The sequence below is a fragment of the Dreissena polymorpha genome, chromosome 3 (assembly GCF_020536995.1).
Source record: "Dreissena polymorpha isolate Duluth1 chromosome 3, UMN_Dpol_1.0, whole genome shotgun sequence".
Taxonomy (NCBI): domain Eukaryota; kingdom Metazoa; phylum Mollusca; class Bivalvia; order Myida; family Dreissenidae; genus Dreissena; species Dreissena polymorpha.
The window spans coordinates 102,161,662-102,181,512 of NC_068357.1; the positions used below are offsets into that span (position 1 = coordinate 102,161,662).

Below are 19,851 nucleotides of genomic sequence, written 5' to 3' on the forward strand. Positions count from 1 at the left end.
CGTTCGTAAAACAATTATGTTATATGCAAAAGCGAGATAACGTTTACAATAGGTAATATGTTTTGCAACAGGTCATGAAAATTAGCGTTGTGCAGTGGTAGCGCATCCGCTTACAAATCTTGACGACAATGTTTCAAATATTGGCGACTTCATTTTTTGTTCAACATTATTTCTTACTATCAAAATAAGTTAAGTCTATTAAAAACATTTAAGATTTTACGCAATCAAATCTAATGACATTTGCAAACATTCCAAAATCTGTTAACAATTCCCGTTTAAAAAGCGGATGGGAAAGAGATTTTGATTAAATTATAGTAATTCCACTGGTTTCAAATATGCCATCATTCCAATAAATTCCAATAGATATGATCCTAATGTTGTTTGCTTTATATTGCATACTAAGTAATGTGTTTTTGTTTTTTAAGTGAATTTTTTAAGTGAATCTCGTCGTATTTTTTTTTAGATAACATACTTTTTCAATATACTTATTGTTGGTATACTTTATACTTTAGAAGAGTTTTAACGAATAAATAATAGTCTTGTTTCTTGCAGACAGCTGTCGAGTTTTTCAGGGCAGTAATATCGTTAAACATTCGGACGGCAAAACTTTACCTTGCGATTTTGGGCGGCAAGAGTAGGGTCAAATTACAGTATTGTGATATAAATCTACAAATTACTTTGCATATCATTTGAAATTATTTTTACAATTTGAATAAGGATTAAAAGCTTCAGAATGTGTTCTCCAAAATATAGCGTGCTTGTAATATTTTGTGTATGTAACGAAGTCGGTAATATATAACAACAACAACAACAACATCACAACAACATCAACGAATTGATACTTTCTGCATAAAAGAAAATTTAGCGATCACAACAGTATAATAAATAGTAACAAAACAAGATAAACAAAAACACAACTTTGACCTTAGCTTCCGAATGAACAGGTCGTTCATTCTCGTAAATAGTAATGCTGTAATTGTAACATTACTTAAAAGAATGGTATAAATAGACGTCTAGTCAATCAGAAATAACATTTACATCCGGGCATTTACTTGCCTGTAAAATACCAAGCTCCTATGATACATATTTCTGAGTTCCGATTGATATAGGATGGTTTGCAAAATTTTAATACTTCTTGTTTTATTATATGAACATATTCAGTCAACTGTTCCTGTAACATTTACTTCATCAGAAACTTCCCTGTATCTTGCCAATGGACCATCAACGCCGTCGGCGCTCTCGTTAATTGCGTTAGTAAACGCTTTAATTACTAGACTTTAACTACAAAATATTAGAGCTCAATTATAATGACAATACTAGAATTTAAGAAATAGACATATAAAATGTGCTTGAATCAGTATATAGTGTTAATATTTAGTAACTATATTCTTAATACAAGTTATACTTACTTACTTACTTACTTACTTACTTACTTACTTACTTATTGACTTACTTACTTACTTTATTACTAACTTACTTACTCACATAATTAATTAATTAATTAGTACTTGACTTACTTTCTTTTGTCACGTCCGGTTATATTCATAGCTATATCGGCTTTAAAATAATAATATTTAATGTCCCGAGTTTCCCAATATTTATATAATTTAATTAAAAAGTGTCAAATGTTTTTGCATTAACAATACTTTCGGGTAGACTTTTCCATATATATGCTGAACGCACTCCCATGCACTGTTTCCTTTTAATTGTTTTGGACCTTTGTATGTATATATTAAGATGTTTCTCCTGGAGCTAGAGCTGTCAGCTTCTTTGCTCCACACTTTTATAAATTGGCTTTAATCTACGTCGAACAATCCTTGACTATTGTAGATATTTATATCATGCCGTCTCATATTCTACTGTAGTTTGAGCTTGTAAAGTCTTTCAGGATATGACAGTTTACTAAGCCCTGAAATTTGCTTTGTGGCCCTCCTTTGTATTCCTTCCATTAGGCCGACGTGCTTTGCTGTGTAAGTCGCTCAGACGTAATCAAGATGTACGCTTACCATGCAGCGACTTGTATAGTGGCGTGATGTCTTCTCGTCAAGGCAATTGAAAATTCTTCGTAGTATTGCAAACATGGAATCTGCTTTTTTACTTCTGCCTATATATGTTTATCAAAACTGAATTATATATTTTTGTTCATTTACTTACACTAATTCTTTGGCTATGAAATTATACTTTTATGTAGGATCTGGGTTGTATTTCCCTATATTCATTTGTTTACTCGAAGAAGACAAGTGTCACTACATTGAGTGAGACGGTCTAGATCATTCAGTAGGGTCAGCATGTCATTTGTTTGTGATTGAATATTTTTGTGTCGTCTGCAAAATATTTGTTGTGGATTTTACCATGTTTGAAAGGTCGTTTATGAATATAACTAACAGAAGTGGGCCTAGCACCAACCCCTGTAGGATTCCTGAATGTAATTGTGCAATTCTGATGAGAAGTTGTTAATTGTTATTGTTCGAGTTCTATCGAAATACCCCGGTAGTCCTTTACCCACTCAATCGTTTCTTGTCCTATACCATAAGCTTTTAGCTTATTTATCATTTTTTGTGAGGTACTGTGTCGACAGCTTTCTGTTAACCCATGTATATTACGTCAACAGTTGATCCATGTCCACTTTTTTCTGTCCATTCATTTAGTACTTTAAGCAGTTGCAGGGTTATTGATGTTTTCGCAAAAAATCTCAACTGAGCGTCTGTTAAGAATTTGTTCTTTTCCATATATTGAGTGATGGGGATACGTATTACTTTTACCATTATTTCCCTATGACTGAGGTGAGAGTTACAGGTCTATAATTTCCGGAAAGAACTTCAATTCCCTTCTTAAAAAATAGCGCTGAATTTGCTTTTTTAAATGCTTCTGTGACTTTATATTTGCTAATGGAGAGTTGAAATTGTGCCTTAATGGTTGTTCCAGTTCATGGAACAATTCACGTAGCAATCTATTGCACGACGGTTACATCACATTCACTTGCACGACGGTTACATTATATTCACCTCTGTGTTGGGCTCGGAACGGACTATTGTTATGAAAGCGTCTCATTTATGTCATGATCATTCCAAGCGTTCATCATTGAGGTTACAGAATACTAAACAATCTCTTGCACGACGGTTACATTGCATTCACTGCATTAAAGAAAACCATCTCATACCATGATATCTTATATCAGTCTTAATTCATTATTATAAAATTGATATGGGTTTTTTTATGTTAAGAAACCAACATACATACACACGTTTAAAGCAATTCCTAACGTCACTCAAAAAAGTATGTTCAATTGTTTACATTTGTGAAGTGCGTGGAATGATTCCATTTGCGTATATGGGCAATAAATTAGTTCCAAAGAGTTGCATTAAAACTCGCAAGTTTTTGCACGATTTATCGTTCATTTAAAAGTCATATTTCTTAATTTAATGCATGCGATCTTAAATATCCGATCAAATATACGTTGAATGCGTTTGTTCGGTTTTATCTATTTTATAGACAAAATGGAGGGCTGAGCCTTTCGCAGAGTTGTATGTGAGAGCAAGGAACGACAACTCTGCGTGGAGATTGTTCACGTAGTAAATATAGGGGTGCATTTTGTCAAGCCTAGGGGATTTTGTCTGGTTTTAATTCTAAAATAAATTTCCGTATGTCTTCCCCCTTTACAATTATTTTTTTCCAACAATGTTGTTTTTTTCTTTTATTGTGGTGATGTTGTTTTTAACGCAAGTTTTCGCTGCGTCTGATATCTCCGTCTTGTAATTCTTTCTTAAAAGGGCCTTTTCACGTAAATTGACAAAATTTAAAAAAAGTTGTTTCAGATTCACAAATTTTCGTTTTAGTTACGATACTTGTGAGGAAACAGTAATACCATGCATTTACCATGCCCTTAAATAGCCATTATATGCATCTTTTGACGATTTAAAAACATGAAAATTACAAAGTGTTGCAACGAGAAACGATTGAAAAATTTGGACAGTTCTGTCGTTTTCGTTAAAGTTTGAGAAACAAGCGAATTCGTTGAATTGATATCCCCCGCCAATATGCTTCTGGACACAAAAGTGTTATATTTGACACTCAAAAAAGCATTTTTTTTCAAGATACAAAGGGCCATAACTCCGGTATTAACAAATGGTGTACAATGCCATTTGGCGTGCATCATCCTCTTACGTGCATCATCCTCTTATCCATATATATACTCATACCAAGATTCAATGAAATCCGCCAAAGCACTTCCAAGATATGGCTCCGGACACAAAAGTGCCGTACGGACGAACGGAAAGACGGACGGATGGACGGACAACGCCAAAACAATATCCCTCCGCCTATGGCGGGGAATAACTACGAGGACTGCATATATAAAGTATAAAATAGATCCATCATTGTATGAGGACGGATGGCCGAATGGTCTAGGTGGTAGACATTTACTCCAGGACTCCAGGGTTCAGCGGTTCGAGCCCTATTGAGGGTTATTTTTTTATTGTTTAAATTTTAATCTTGTTTGTTAACTGGAGCTTTTTAGACCCAATGTTTACATTAATCAATATAAAGCATTTAGTGACAAACTTCATTGCATGCCAAAGTGTGTGTGTATTTGAGATTTATTTACAGAGAAAGTCTGTGAAAAGGCCCCTTTAATAGTCGTATCATATCGTTGCATAGTGCAAGTTCGTGGATAGCGTAAGTTCGTGGATTTTCAGTTTGGAATAACTAACCGCGCTAGATTTTGACATCCTGGAGACGAAAACCGAAAGTGTGTATTGCAAACTATCTTTTTACAACTGAGAACAAAATATTGAAATGGAATGCGTTCTAAACAGGTAAACAAATTGAATAATGTCCGTAAGTATATTTTACCTCCATTTTCCTAATGCACAAATTTCCTTTGCCAAAAAAAATGTAAAAAAAATACATAAACCCTATTTTGCTCACTTTTGTTTACATACAACGTTCTATTGACACTGTATGTACACACTCCTAGTACACCGACTCGTTATCGATTTTGAAATGCTTTTTAGGCAAAGTAAAAAAGAAGTGTTTTTCTGTAACTGGTTTCTTATGCATTTTTATTTAATTTACACATGAGACTTTGATATTAATTAGTGAAAGCATAATTTTGAATGATAAATAATCAAATTTTAACGAATAATCAACTTTTCTAGAAAAAGTCACTTTTATTATCAAGGTATTCAACTCAAAATGACCCGAAAGCGGGGTGCAATCGCTTTGAACAGCCATAACTTCATCAGTAGTGCAGCGATTTTCACGAACTTGGTCTAGTTGTGTATCGTGTTATTTCCTAAAATTTACAAGATATGTACATTTCCAGAAAGGAAATTCATTTTTTTGCGTTGAATAAGACCAAGTTTATGGAAATCGCTGCACAATTGATGACGTTATGGCTGTTCAAAGCGATGCACCCTGTTTTCGGGTGATCTTGAGTTGGATACATTTTTTCAGAAAGGTTGATTTTTAGTTATATTTTGATTATTTATAAATCAAAATGATGTTTTCACTAATTTAATCATAGCCATACGCAAACCACCTGTGTTAGTTTTACAGGTCAATCCAACTCCATTGAAACATTAAACATTTCATTAAATAGCGTTCTTTATACATGTTCGATGTTCAGTTACATATACATTTTTTATTGTTTGCATTCATGTATGAACAAATGTTTAGAAAACACACATTTTCTACATTTGGCCTAATCAGCTGTCTGGAGTTATGACGTCACATGTGTCATCCACGAACTTACATGAATTCGACATGGCGGTTAATACTGATGGATGGTGTTTGTTAACTTGAATTTGGAAGACAAGATTACAATTGAATTTGATATTTTTTATTATTCACACTGGTAATGATTTAATTTATGCTTAATTATATGAATTTGATCAAAATAAAAATATAATTGCTTATAAAACTGTTCTATTTGTTATATCCACGAACTTACGATAGACCAGGTTACATGTATCCGGGTCTTAAGTTATTCACACGCATGTAACCCTTTGTTATTTATTTGATTTTAAATGATGATAATTCGGGATGTCACCCTTTATGTACCAGTCCCCTTATGTACCACCCCTTTATGTACCACTATCTGATCCTTTATGTACCATATATATAATATATAGAGATAAATAGTATATGGTTTAATATGAAGGTGTGTTAATAATGAAATGTATTTTGTGACATATTATTTATGAATTTAGAGTAATATATTGCCATAGATTATATTTTATGCCAGCTTGTGTGTCAGTGACTATTTTAGTATAATTTATTAGCCCCAGTAGTAATAAATGATTCATATTCTTACCTGAAATTAAAGTATATTATAAAAATCCATTTGTCACTATCTTATCCTGACTAAGTCTAACTAAACTGTAAAAAATAAAATTATTTCCTTTTTTAATCATATTTAGAGAATGACCTTAATTTTCAAACTGTGAAAAATCAAAAAAAATCCTTTAATCATGTTTACAAAAAATATAACTGGTGGTGTCATCAAAGGATGTCTATTTGTGGTATAAATAAAGTTATTAGGTACCTATGTAATTATAAAATTATCACGTTCATTTTCAAATAAAAAATCAAAGACAGGATAAAGAGAAAGTTTTCACAGGTTTCAAGTAATTAAGGTAAGTGTTGTTGCTCAATTGTTAAAGTGTGTATATATGCTGGTGATATTCAATATGTAAAACCATACCAACATTATTTTTTATGTAAAATTAAATAAAAGTATAAAAGTTTAAATGTTGTTGTTAATTGGTCTAATTATTTGAGGAATGTGTCACTTCTGAAGAAGGACCCATTTGGTTTGGGATGTTTACTAAAAAAACATGACATTTCACACCTGGCATAGGTGAGGAATGTAGAGCTGTTGACCACCAGACAGTGTCATTAGTCTTCATTAGAGATACTGTAACCATTGCATAAGGTTCATTTCATTTTAGCTTTATCATTTTATTTTTGCTATTGGAAATAAAACAATGTATGAATGTGAACAAAATTTCAATTCTTATTCATATTGAGAATTTTTATTTTATTTTGTACATGTACATTTAAAATTCAAATTTTTGGTTCTTTACAATTGAAACAAAATTAGAAATAACTACTTCTGTGAACAATTTCGACTTATAATTCTATTTTTTAATTTGCTACAGTTTAGATTCAAATATAGATTCAAATTTTTGGTTCTTAACATTACATTATGAATTGCAATTAACAAAATAGATGTAACATATAATTTAGAAATATTTTACTTAGTAAGAACTGAGTTACTAAGTTACTCAGTTTTATTTAACTTTTTTTTGGTTCTTAACATTAAATTATGAATTGCAATAACAAAATAGATATAATATTTAATTCTGCAATATTTTACTTAGTAAGAACTGAGTTACTAAGTTACTCAGCTTTATTTAACTTTTTTCCACATTTTAAAAACTTTTCTGATAGCAAGAAATAAATGATTCAGTACAATGAATTGCAATGTTATAGTAGACAATATTTGTTTAACTCAAATTGACTCAATCAACACTTGTATTTGCACAGGTAATTAATGCCCATTCATACTGCTATGAATGAATGGACAACACCTACACAATATATAGGTGGTACATAAAGTCTCAAAGTGGTACATAAAGGGACTGGTACATAAAGGGACTGGTACATAAGGGGTCACACCCGATAATTCGATAACAAAGCTGTATGCTTCATGTTGTGCATCGTGCTTGCGACATAATATGTAATTATGGCATGTTGAGAAAATGTATGTTAAGGTAAGGCAGTCAGGATTACCAACCCTTTTGTAAATGGTTTGAAGAGGACAATTCCCTCAGAAGTTTTAGTTGTGAGTAACCATTTAATATAACCAGTCAACTTGTCCGAAAGCGGAAGGTTCGAAATCAATAAAAAATGTTGGGTAAGCGTAAAATGTTTGAGTATTTTTTGGCATTTTTAAACAAAGACCTAGTGAGCTTTATAGTTTTTATGTGAATGTCTAATAAATAACACATTAATTCTACGTTAAACTAGCACTTTCTATGTTTACGGAGGTTTCGTCACACTTCAGTTTCGTCTAGTTCTTCTTGAATGCATTGAGCTTTTATGAGTACATACGTACAGCTCATAGTTCTTCTTTGTAAAATTAAAATCAATGTAAAAAAATAATGTCACACATATGTCCATAAAATCGAGTTAAATCAAACTAATACATTGTTACAAACACAATACCGGTTACAATCGACATTAATTTGCGTCTACTTTGTTGAGAAATGCTCAAAACATAAAATTGATATCAAATCGTTTATGGCGGAAGTTATTATTGTCGATTAGAGCAAAGGGAAAGAAAGGGTTACACTGCACAAATTGTTTTCACAGTGGTATCTGACGATCTGGTCTTATGGTAGCAGTTGAAATTGTATTGTGTATAACATTGTAGTTTGAATTAGGACACATTCTTATGACTGTAATTTCGCTGCGATCGGATAAGTGGCATGTTCCGTTAGTAAGTTGAATAATATCGGGCGTATGTTTGCATTGTAAACAAGTTGTTATTAAAATAAAGATACTATGTGGTGTTGGTGTAACTTGTACTATTTTACTAAGTGAATGAGGGTTGAAATGCTATGAAACACTTTCTGCACCAATTAAAATATTTATTGAACATATTCCACATTTGTTTTCGGCTATTAGGCTAGATTATTTAATATACATGTATACATAGAAAATATTGCAAACATACACACACACACAAAGTATAAAGAAATGGAAAAAAGAAACACCATAAAAGAAACTAAACAAACAAAACAAGAAAGAACAAAAAAATGAATATGCATTGTTATAATGAAATATAAACACATACAGCTAAAAGATTTACAGAAAGCGAAAACCTAAGCACAATCGAGGGACACCACACATAATCAATTGGTCACTTTCGGCTCAGGAACTACTTTAAAGTACCCCGTGTACCCTTAGGTAAACTAAATGTTCCCCGGGTACGAATAATACGTTTAAAGGCACCCGGCAATACGACGGGGTTCTTTTAGTATATTTTCCGTACACCGGGAACAGTGTAGTAAACTTTAAAGTACCTGGGGTACCATATACATGTACACACATACAGCTGATAAATTTACATATATTTCCCTGTGTGTGATCGTGCTTATTGAAAGCGAAAGCCTAACCACGATCGAGGGACACCACACATAATTTACGCTCAATTGGTCATTGTCGGCTCAGGTACTACTTAAAAGTACCCCGAGTACTCAGAAGTATTCTACAATGTACCCCGGATACAGAAAATACGCACCCGGTCATACTCCGGAATACTTTTTAAAACCGGTATATATTTTCTGTACCCCACATACTTTGCAGTATATTTTTTAATTACACCGGGTACTTGAAGTAGTATCTGAGCCGACAATAACCAATCGAGCATAATTTACTATTGTTTAATTAAATCATTTTATATTTCGAGTCCGCATTGAAGACGTACATAAAGTTGAAAGGCGGTAATGCATGTGTTCATTTGTTTACCATATGAGTGTTTTGGTATATGCATGTATTGAAATACAAAGTGAAATAGATGTTCCATGCTTCGACCAGCGACTTATCAAAGAATCGAATCCTGAACGAGTTTTCTGGGGATGGAAGTGTGAAGATCGTGGTGGGGACTGTGGCCTTGGATTGGGGGTAAGTTACTGGACAATTAATAATGTGACCATCTACTCGAGCTTTCTGTAAATAGATTGACGAAACGTGTTTGTTTGATCTAGATATTACGGCATGGAGATGCGGTAAATTGAATACATGAACCTTGTTGATAATCGAAGTCTCTTCATTTATCGAATTAATTATAAAGTTATTGATAAATTGATTGAGTACAGAGCGATTAATTCATGGCGTACAGGGCAATGCGTATGTATGCATTGGTGAACTTATTATGTGTCGATAACGTGGGCATTATGTTCCGTGTTGAAAATACAAATCTAACATCTGGTCATTTACAGATTGACATTGCGGATGTTCGTCTAGTCGTCCACTGGGGTGCACCAAGAAATCCTTTGTCATACTGGCAGGAGGTGGGGAGGGCAGGCCGGGATGGGAAACCGTCCCTTGCAGTTGTCTATCCCTACGGTCGTTCGTTAGTGGGAGACAGTGGACTGAGAGAGACGTTTAAGAGTGTTGAGTGCTTGAGGCTGTCAGTATTAAAGACTTTGTTAACTAAAGAGATGGGTGAAAGTGAGTTATGCGTTAGGGAAGGTTGCGTTTTAAAGAATTGTTCTGTATGTGAGTGTGATCTTTGTCAGTGTTGTTCGAGTTTCTGTGCAAAATGCGGATGTGTTGGTGTGATAGGTGTTTTGGAGAGATTTTTCATTTGATAATTGTCACTGATGAGAATGTACACAGACAAGAATAACAAGCGAAGAATATATATGTACTGGCATTTCCCCAGAAATTTGGTCAGGCACAGCGGCAGGCGGTTGGTGTCGATTTCTTAATATACTTTCTAAATGTTATAAATCAAAATCCACACTACTTTGGAGCTACTAAAACACAAAAATTTCATAATATTTATGTATTTGTCCTCAGTTCATTTCAGTCAAGTCATATATTATAAAATTAAATAACAACCAAAATAAACAGAAAGCAAAAAAATGATTGAAAAACATTCTGTGACCAATGGAAAATCTTGCTTCCAATTTCTTGTCGTTTATTAAATTGTATTCTGTCATGCACAGAGACTAAAGAAAAATGTGTTTTAGGTATAAAGCGAATTCCGTAAATATGAAAGAAACTATATATATGTATATATTGTATCTGAATATATTAAATGTTGGTACTGTGAAGTTATAGTCGCCGTTAAGAAAATAGTGTGAACAAATTTTAAATGGTCGGGAGCAATCAAATAAGATGTTTGATTCCAATTAATTGTATTCATAACTTAAATTACGCACAACCGCAACACACATCAGTTACTGTTTATTTTTGAAGCAAGTTATTTATACTTGTTTATTTTCTGCAATAGTCGTTAACAATTAAAATATTTAAAAGATCGCCGTGGCGTAGTGGATATGGTGTCCGCCTAGCGATCGGGAAGTCACGGGTTAAAACCTCACTGTGAGCGTTCCTTCGATCTCCCCCAAAAGACACCAAGTACTGGTTCTAGTCCCAGGAAACAGATTCGAGAGCGTTTATAAAAGCATACGGCTTTCGATGCAATCGAGCTAAATTAAATAGGTTTAAACTAATTAAAATAAAACAAACAAACAATTTGAGCATATCTTTAATTGCTCTACCTCCACATGTACCGGTAATAATAGATCATTATCGACCATTATGATATTACGACCATAATCGATCCCCATTAACGACCGTAAATCGTTCAAACGTGTTACCTATGCCCCTTATGCACACACCGCTGATAAGAGCGTGCATGTTTTGATTGAACGTTGGCCGAATGTAGACAGCATTCGGATTAAAGCTTGCAAGCTCTTGTGAAAATGTCAAGCGCACGCATTTTAGTCCGCTGGGCTAAAATCGCCTGGGGATATCCCTGATTATATGTATCTATACATATGAATATATGGTGTTTGAATATATGTATGAATACAAGTTACACTTTGAATGGGTTGTTTTATATAAATCATTGTTCTTAAATCATGCTCCAGTTTTTTACTTATTGTTATAATGTATAATAATGTCTATCTCAGAAGTCAATGAATTACACTCAATATCAATATTAAAGTGATAAGTCTTATGTTACTAAGAAGTGAATTTTTAATTTATGTCTTACCTTATTAAAGTATCTGATGAATAAGTCATTATCAATTGAAAGTCATGCAACTTATGTTACTTATCAGTGATTACTTTTTGTAACTTCTATCAATTCCTAGTTTTCATAATTCTTATAATCCATGCACTACACTTTTGTTATTTTCTATTTTGTTTATGGCTAAAAGCAATTGTATGCTTTAGAGCTAATAAATGTTGCTGCTGTAGATGCTGTTGTGTTATAATTCCCTTACGGCAGATCTAAGGGTCATCGTTCCTGTTGTTTCTTCCTAATGTCTGTTGTCTGAGCGCTATTCATATACAATTAACATAAGTATTATTTAAAATTTGAACAAATTATATATAAAATTTCTGTCCATTTAAAACAAATATTTAATATTTGAAAATAACCTTTCTTAAAAACATAAATTGTATGTTCGGAGAAAAGCATAGGTAAACCGTTTATTAGTACATGTTGTAAACACACCGCATGCGTTCCTTTAATTTTTCTTTTGGTTAATAAAAACTGTTCGATATGCAAACAAGTTGACATTTACATTTACGCTTGACGTGTTTGAAACTTTGATTAAAATCTTTCTTCTGCGAGCACAACACATCATGTAAGTTATCTTAATTTGCTCATTATAGATATATTGACGATCTATTTGTGTTAATTCATGCAAGAAAATAGTTTATGTTGCTAATTTTACCAATAAATCTCTGCCTGAAATCCCGGCGGGGATTTTGCTATGGTAAATTGCGAAACCAGTTGCAACTCCCAGACCCGGAGGGTCAATAGCAGGGAGTTGGATTATTGCAACTACAGTTTCGTCACACTGAATTTACCGTAGAAAACGGGTAGAGGGTTCGTCACAATGGTAATAGACCAGTTGACGAGTGACGTCACGCGCACCTGCAAATATTAGACTCTGCCCACTGGTTGGCAAAAAGAGGTTGATTTCATATAAGCACGTATAGAGATGGTTGACAAAATCATCGTTTTTATTGAAAATCACGCACAATATCAAATATAATTTTGCTAATTATGTCTGAATAAAACATAAGCATGCAAGGAAATGCATTTTTGGCACGATTATATTGTTGTTATTATTTGTTTTAACTATAAACAAACTCGGGAGTGGAACACAATTTACGAGCTCGGTATGTGGTTACCATAAAAATCTCTACTTAATGGCACATTTTTGCGACCATTTTTTAGATAAAAAATTATCAGATATTGAAATTATTTCAGAATAAATCAAATTGAATGAACGAACACAAATAAGGGTGTAAACAAACAGCAAATAGATCGACTTTATGTACGCAACATATAGTAACTGATTTGAACATTTACAGTATAGCCAAAGCGGAACAAACGTATTTCGCGATCCGCGGCGGCAAGGCGAAACGAGTCGATGCCGCGTCAGTCGTTGAAGCCGCGTCAGTATGCGGCGGCAAGTCGCATTTCGCCGCGAAACTTCGCATCTGTCCGCCGAGGCATGCCGCGATCCACTACATGATGCCGAGTCGATGTGCATCATGAAATAAAAAATCTTTTTAAAATTATTAGTTACATGTAGTTAACAAATTTTGAAAGAACTATTATAATAATAATTAAAATCATAATAAATTTATTGTGCGCGGATTGTATTAGCATATACATGTAAGCATAGTTAATGTGTCTGGCCAATTAAGTTTGTTTCCCGCCTGTAGTGTATGTATTTCACACATAAACAAGGTCATGTAATTATGTTTTCGCACATACGAGTGGTCAAGGCTCCAGCATATGGTGGATTTATAAATTAATTGCATGTTGATTTTGCTATTATATTTAAGCTGAGAAAATTAGCAGTTTGAAGCCACATCAATAATCAAGACGGTGACGTCGTATTTGTTGTTTTGTTAATTATCAGCTTATTATAACTATTGTTTGAATATGCGTATATAAACACGTTTTATTTTGTTCATTAATATCGCTACTAATTACCCGATAATCCCGTATATTCCGGTTTTAAAGCAAATGCTGGTTAATATTTACGATACACAAACATTCTTGATATTTCCTTAAGTATCAAATACATTTTGGCATTTGTTACTATTTATAGAGATGATGAAATAACGTCTAATCGGGGCGTTTTTTTCCCACTGAACACGCGATTTACGCCTGACGTGATGTTCATGTATTTATACAACACAAAATACACCCAAACTTTCCAAACGACGTTAGTCATGTCTTCATAATTTTCGCGCGCTTTTTATGAAGCAAAGGATATTTTAGCACTGTTTATTTTGTCGCTAGAATTTGCCAAAGGTCGCATAAGCATTAAAATTTGGAAGTGTGTTTTGGATTACAAATTTAAGAATAATAATCGTACGAAACATTAACAGTTGCGTGTAATTAATTCTACGCTACACATACATGTATGTATATGTAGGTGGATATCTTTTCACTCGATCCGCCGCGTACATATGCGGCGGATTTACTCCGCAAAAGTACGCGAGGTTAATACAGACTCGGCGTCGTTGCGCGGATCCATGCCGAGTGCCACGGCGATACGCCGCGTGAACGTACGATTCGGCCGCCGCGTACTAATAATCTGGCCGTGGCGTAGCCGCGGATTATGTTTGTGCTGCCTTGGCTGTACACTATGTCTGTAAATACCTACCTTGTTAAACATTAAATAAATTCTCTTGATAAATGTAATTGTTTTTATTTAATTATTCACACCAATTTTGACACTCTTTGTTTTAGCGTTTTTAACCCGGTGTTTTATTGCACCTTTGTTCATCATGAACCGGTTATCTCGTTATGATCGGATACTGTCCAAACAATTACAAAGAACACATGGTGTCATAAATCCAGGGACCTATTCTTGGGTCCCTGCATAAACCACATGTGTCATACAAGTGTCTGGTCATTAAACACAATTTATGATACCTCCATGTCATCTCTTGGCATATTGAGCGATCATCTAAGCAAAATTGTAAAGCCAGTTGCTTAAATAAAATATTTTAACATATTTAAAAAAATGAAGATATTTGTCCGAAATGGATTAACAGGAACTTGTGTATACATGTGTATATATATTAGCCCGTTTAAACATTATAATACAGTGTTTAATTACTATAAATTTAAAATATTGTGCAATTTCACTGCTACACCATTAACGTATTTAACGATCGAGTACCTGCAAATGTAAACTCAGCTATTACGTGTTAAGATTGTACGTTACTGTAGTGTACGAAACGACAACACGAAAACAAGCAAACAACAAAAGGGTAAAGAATACTTGCGTAAAAGAAATTAATATATAGATTTATTTATCATAAAATGCTAGATTGTTATCACTCCTTATCACCAGTAAAGAGAGTGCACGCAAAGACAGTTCAATTTGCATAATATGCAGTTCTTGTTTTTCATATGTATGCTTAACTTTAATATGATATTGTCATTCGATGGAAACAAAACGATATTTCATTCAATGGAAAATAAAATAACTACAATCTTTAAAAATTGTAATGTATTCCGCTTTAGTGGTTTCTTTTTATATAATTGATTAAATGCCCCTCTTACACTTTCGTTCGCATATGAACAATAATAATATCTACACCACTTATAATTATAATCAAATAAATGTATGTGTTATTATCTTTGAAATATAATTTATCAAAATCTTACTATCACAAAACATATGAAAGAATATTTATTGTTTTGTTTTGTAGGATTGCCAGTTTTTAGTCTTCCGACCACGTTTACTCTGATGTTAATAACTAATTCGTATTTTTATACAGAGGAAATTATATTTATGAAAATACATTTATTGGTACTAAATATTATATGTTTGCACTATTATTTAAGAGTTTTAATGTTTATTTTGGATTTTTGTATTGTTTTATTGACAAAACAAAAGACATATATACATGTTTTACGTTACTGTAACCAGTGTTTTTGCCAACCAGTCAGTGCGCATGCGCGGAAAATCCCGAATGTAAACAATAACATTCAACTGGTCTATATATAGCCTGCAACCCAGGTGAGTCGCGGTACTTAAGGAATATTCATTTGCGTCTAGAAACCATCTTCAAATATCAGATAAATAATTTATAAGACAAACATATCTGACTTATCTTCATTGGAAAATAGCCTTTTTATGATGAAAATCCTTCAATTTTAACTGCGGTACCAAGAAAAACAACACCACTGTCAGCCATTGTTGTTTATTTTCCCTCCCGGTTGACTTGCGGTAAATAGGTTAAACGACACTAATATTAAATTTAACATGAATAAACATAAAGATCTGACATACCATTCAAAGTAACAATCAATAACATATATAACAATTAGAACATATGGAATTTAAGACATCAAATAAAATAAATATCACAGTTATGTTTTAGCAGTGTCTAATTTTAATTCTCAATATTCAAATAACTGTTCATGTTCATTCATTCTTCTGCGCAATGGGGACACCTGAAGAAGCTATCCGGGACATTATCCGCTCTTGAGGCTCTGTAAACGGACATTCCTGCAAGCGTAGCATCAAACGCTCTCTTGAGGTTGTTCTTATCGTCAGGCTTCTTCTTATGATTTGACTCTCTAATCTGAAAAACAATTTGAGTTTCATCTTAGTTCAACCCTCAAATCTATTAGCTTAATATTGAAGGGTTTATAGAGTCTGACCTATCGAAATAATTTTGAAAAATCGGTGGTGTGTAACCCCTTCACAAAGAGAATAATATTGGTAGTGTCTGACCTAAGCAAACGCAAGCAGACGAACTTAAAAAGTGAAAAAGTTGAAAGGGAAATTTCATTTTAACATGGATTTTTACATAATTTTGGTTTAAAATGATGTTTTTAATCGTTTTTGGGTAGTTACTTACCAAAAATCTATTCATACTGGCAGCAAAAGATGTTTTCTGTCAGATTTCAAAAGTAGGTCACGCTGTTTTGTTTACAAACACAATCCAGAGGGCGCTAATGAAATACCGCGAGTCAAAACGACCCGCGACTCAACCGGGTTTGAGTATAGGTGTGAATAATACCGGGAAACTTTAGCACCTTTGATTGACACCTTTCTTCTTCACAATATTACACAATACATTAACATAAACATCTACTTAATAAACGGTATAATAATAAACTTACCTTTACACAACACATACATTTATTTGCAAGCAATATTACACACAAAAAATATTTGCATATAAAACATAAAGATACAATCAAATACAAATCTACTCAATAAACGGTATAATAATATACTTACCTTTACACAACACACATTTATTTGCAAGCAATATTACATCAAAAATAAATATTTGCATATAAAACATAATCAAATACAAATATACTCAATAAACGGTACAATAATATACTTACCTTTACGCACCACATACATTTATTTCCAAACAATATTACACCTAGCATAAATATTTGCATATAAAACATAATGATTTAATCAAAAAAGCATGTAGAATCCAGAAGTCAGCACGCCCGGCTCGCGTATTGATTCTTCGATGCCAGCCTGAAATAATGAGCAAAGTTTATGAACAATATTGTTAATTATGTTAGGCGAAATAAAAATGCTATAAACAATGTTGTTTATTACGTTACGTATATATATATATATATATAACTATAACAGAATAACATAAATTGTTCTTTGAATAAAAGCATACCTTCAACATCGTTGTTAGTCCTAACTGTTTGTCTATAGACGCTCCAGTTTTCCGGCTTCCACATGGATCCAGTGGAACACGCAGCCCGTAAGGGTCGCTCTTGGGTACAATTGCCGTATCGCCTGCCACGCGGCTGAAACAAAAAAATAATCTCTGCCATGTCGGCTGTTTCCATTTGTACCTCCGGTACGATTCTGCTGGTCGGCTGCATTCGCGACATTTCCATTCTACTACAGCACCCTTCATCATTTTGCGATACTGTCTTAGACTGATACCAGTGTCACAAGACAGGTGTTGCCATTTTTCGCATTGATCACACGATATTGCGCGATCATCGTCATTCACGTTCCGTTCGCAGTGTATGCATTTATATTCTGAAGCCATGATGGGATTTTGTGGTTGCAATGAAACAACTCCCCTATTATATACTCTTGTTTAACAGACGCTATTTACTCTATATGTATAAATACACACAGTTTGTATAATCCACGCTGCCAATTTAAGCCAACTTCTTTAATTGCAAATTAAAGGCGTGTGTCGCTAATTGATTGTTTGCGATGCACTAATTAATATTTTTGCACTATCAAGTAATCAATAATTGAAATATCTCATAATCGTAGATTGGTAGTCGATAGGGTGTGGACGTATTTTCATGTGGTCCACAAATATGTGTTTTATTCATATATTACGCGCACAGAAAAAGTTGATATTATGGTAGAAAAAAGGATAATATGCAAAGTGTAATGCGAGTGTTACATTTTTCTGATAAAATCAACAGTAAAGACAAAAAAAGTTACTTTTTAAAGCATATTTATTAAAATCATAGGACATTAATTATTGCCTGTTACATGTGAATATATTTCTATTTAAATATAAAATAACACTGACAAAAATTTACAGTTTTAGCTGATAGTACAAAAATTACTAAAATAAATACGCTTCATTATAAAAAACACTTAAGTCAAACATAAATTAGTTAAATAATATATACAATCAAAACCATCATTTGTTACAAAACTCAACTCAATAAAGCTAAAAAATAACATAAAGAAGCATATATCCCAATATATTTATTAACAACATCATATTCAATTGCAATATTTTTTATTCTATACAATATATCAGTGTGACGAAACCTCCACTGCCCTCCTTCATAATATCAGTGTGATGAAACTGCATTGTGACGAAACCTCCATCACACCACTTTCTTTGATATGTCTTTCTTTGTGTTAGTGTAGTAATGTACAGCCGTGAAAACAGGCTCCATATAATTTTGGTCAGTCCATATAAACGGACTCCCAGAACCTTTGATAATTTTTGCTATGGCGGCTCTGGGAGTCCATATGCACTCCTTCATACACATGAATCCGTGCGCTTCACTAAACAGAGGTACAGACGTTGTTCGAGACAAATTGAGGAAAATAATGAATAAACTTCATAACCATGTTAAATTTACCTGAATGGAAACCTACGGATGTTATCCTTTGCATGCATCCGATAAAAACACGACGATGTTTCAACACACTTTTCTCGCTGACATTGTTATGTTTAAATTTGAAACAGTGTATTCCGTATCGAATACCACATCGTTATCGACTTTTTGGCTCCAACACATAACGCGACCTACAAAATATTGGTGTAATGCGACCTGACCTATATTGCGTCAATTTTCCGATATGGCGGATACAGCGTACAAAACAAAACCTTAGTCAATACAAATCAATTATTTCTTGCTTTAATGGTACCATTTGGATGAGTTTGTGGTTTAGATAGGTAAATTTTAATAAGCTCTTGCAGTTTCAATGTTCATTAACCTTTGAATTGTTGATAACATTTTGCACCCATGGACAAGAGAGAGCACATTGCAACTCTCAGCCTAAGCTGAGAGTTGAATTATTGCAACTAAATTTTGGTATGACTCTAGTATCATGGCTGACTGTTGCACTCCGAATAGTTGGTATTAAATGGAAATAAAACATTCCATATCTCATGAAATGGTCATATTAGCCAAAAGTTTCTTTGTCCTAGCATGACATACTTGTTTATCAAGCCAAACTGAGAAAGGTGTTTAAACAGAACATGTCTATTTTGGGCTCTTCTCAGAAGTAAGAAATATTGTTTATCAGAATAACACAATTTTTCTCTTGATTTGAGGAAACACAAATTCAAAACATGCAATATAAAGTTGTCCTCGTTATAAAAGTAAGATACGTTAAACAAAAACAGATCATTGTAAAGTATGTAAAATACATAGATAAGAACTAAATATTACACTAAATGAGGGCTATTACATTTTTTACCATCAACACGTGTTTTTTTTTAAGTTTTGTGTAAAATCCGATTTTTTGAAAATATACACAGAACTCGTCAGATACGTTAACTTGTTTGTATGTTTCTTGT

General features: G+C 33.2%; 2 protein-coding genes across 2 annotated transcripts in view; one reads left to right on the forward strand and one right to left on the reverse strand.

Moving 5' to 3' along the window:
• The window catches only part of LOC127872916 (uncharacterized), a 320,943-nt gene that overhangs the window by 92,491 nt on the left and 208,601 nt on the right, over positions 1 to 19,851 (reverse strand). The gene's annotated exons all lie outside the window — the stretch shown is intronic.
• LOC127872885 (Fanconi anemia group M protein-like) overlaps positions 7,845 to 19,851 on the forward strand; it is a 61,011-nt gene continuing 49,004 nt past the window's right edge. The window contains exon 1 of the mRNA XM_052416367.1: positions 7,845 to 7,918. Coding sequence (XP_052272327.1) covers positions 7,912 to 7,918 — 7 coding nt within the window. The 5' untranslated portion in view covers positions 7,845 to 7,911. The remainder of the gene's footprint in view (positions 7,919 to 19,851) is intronic.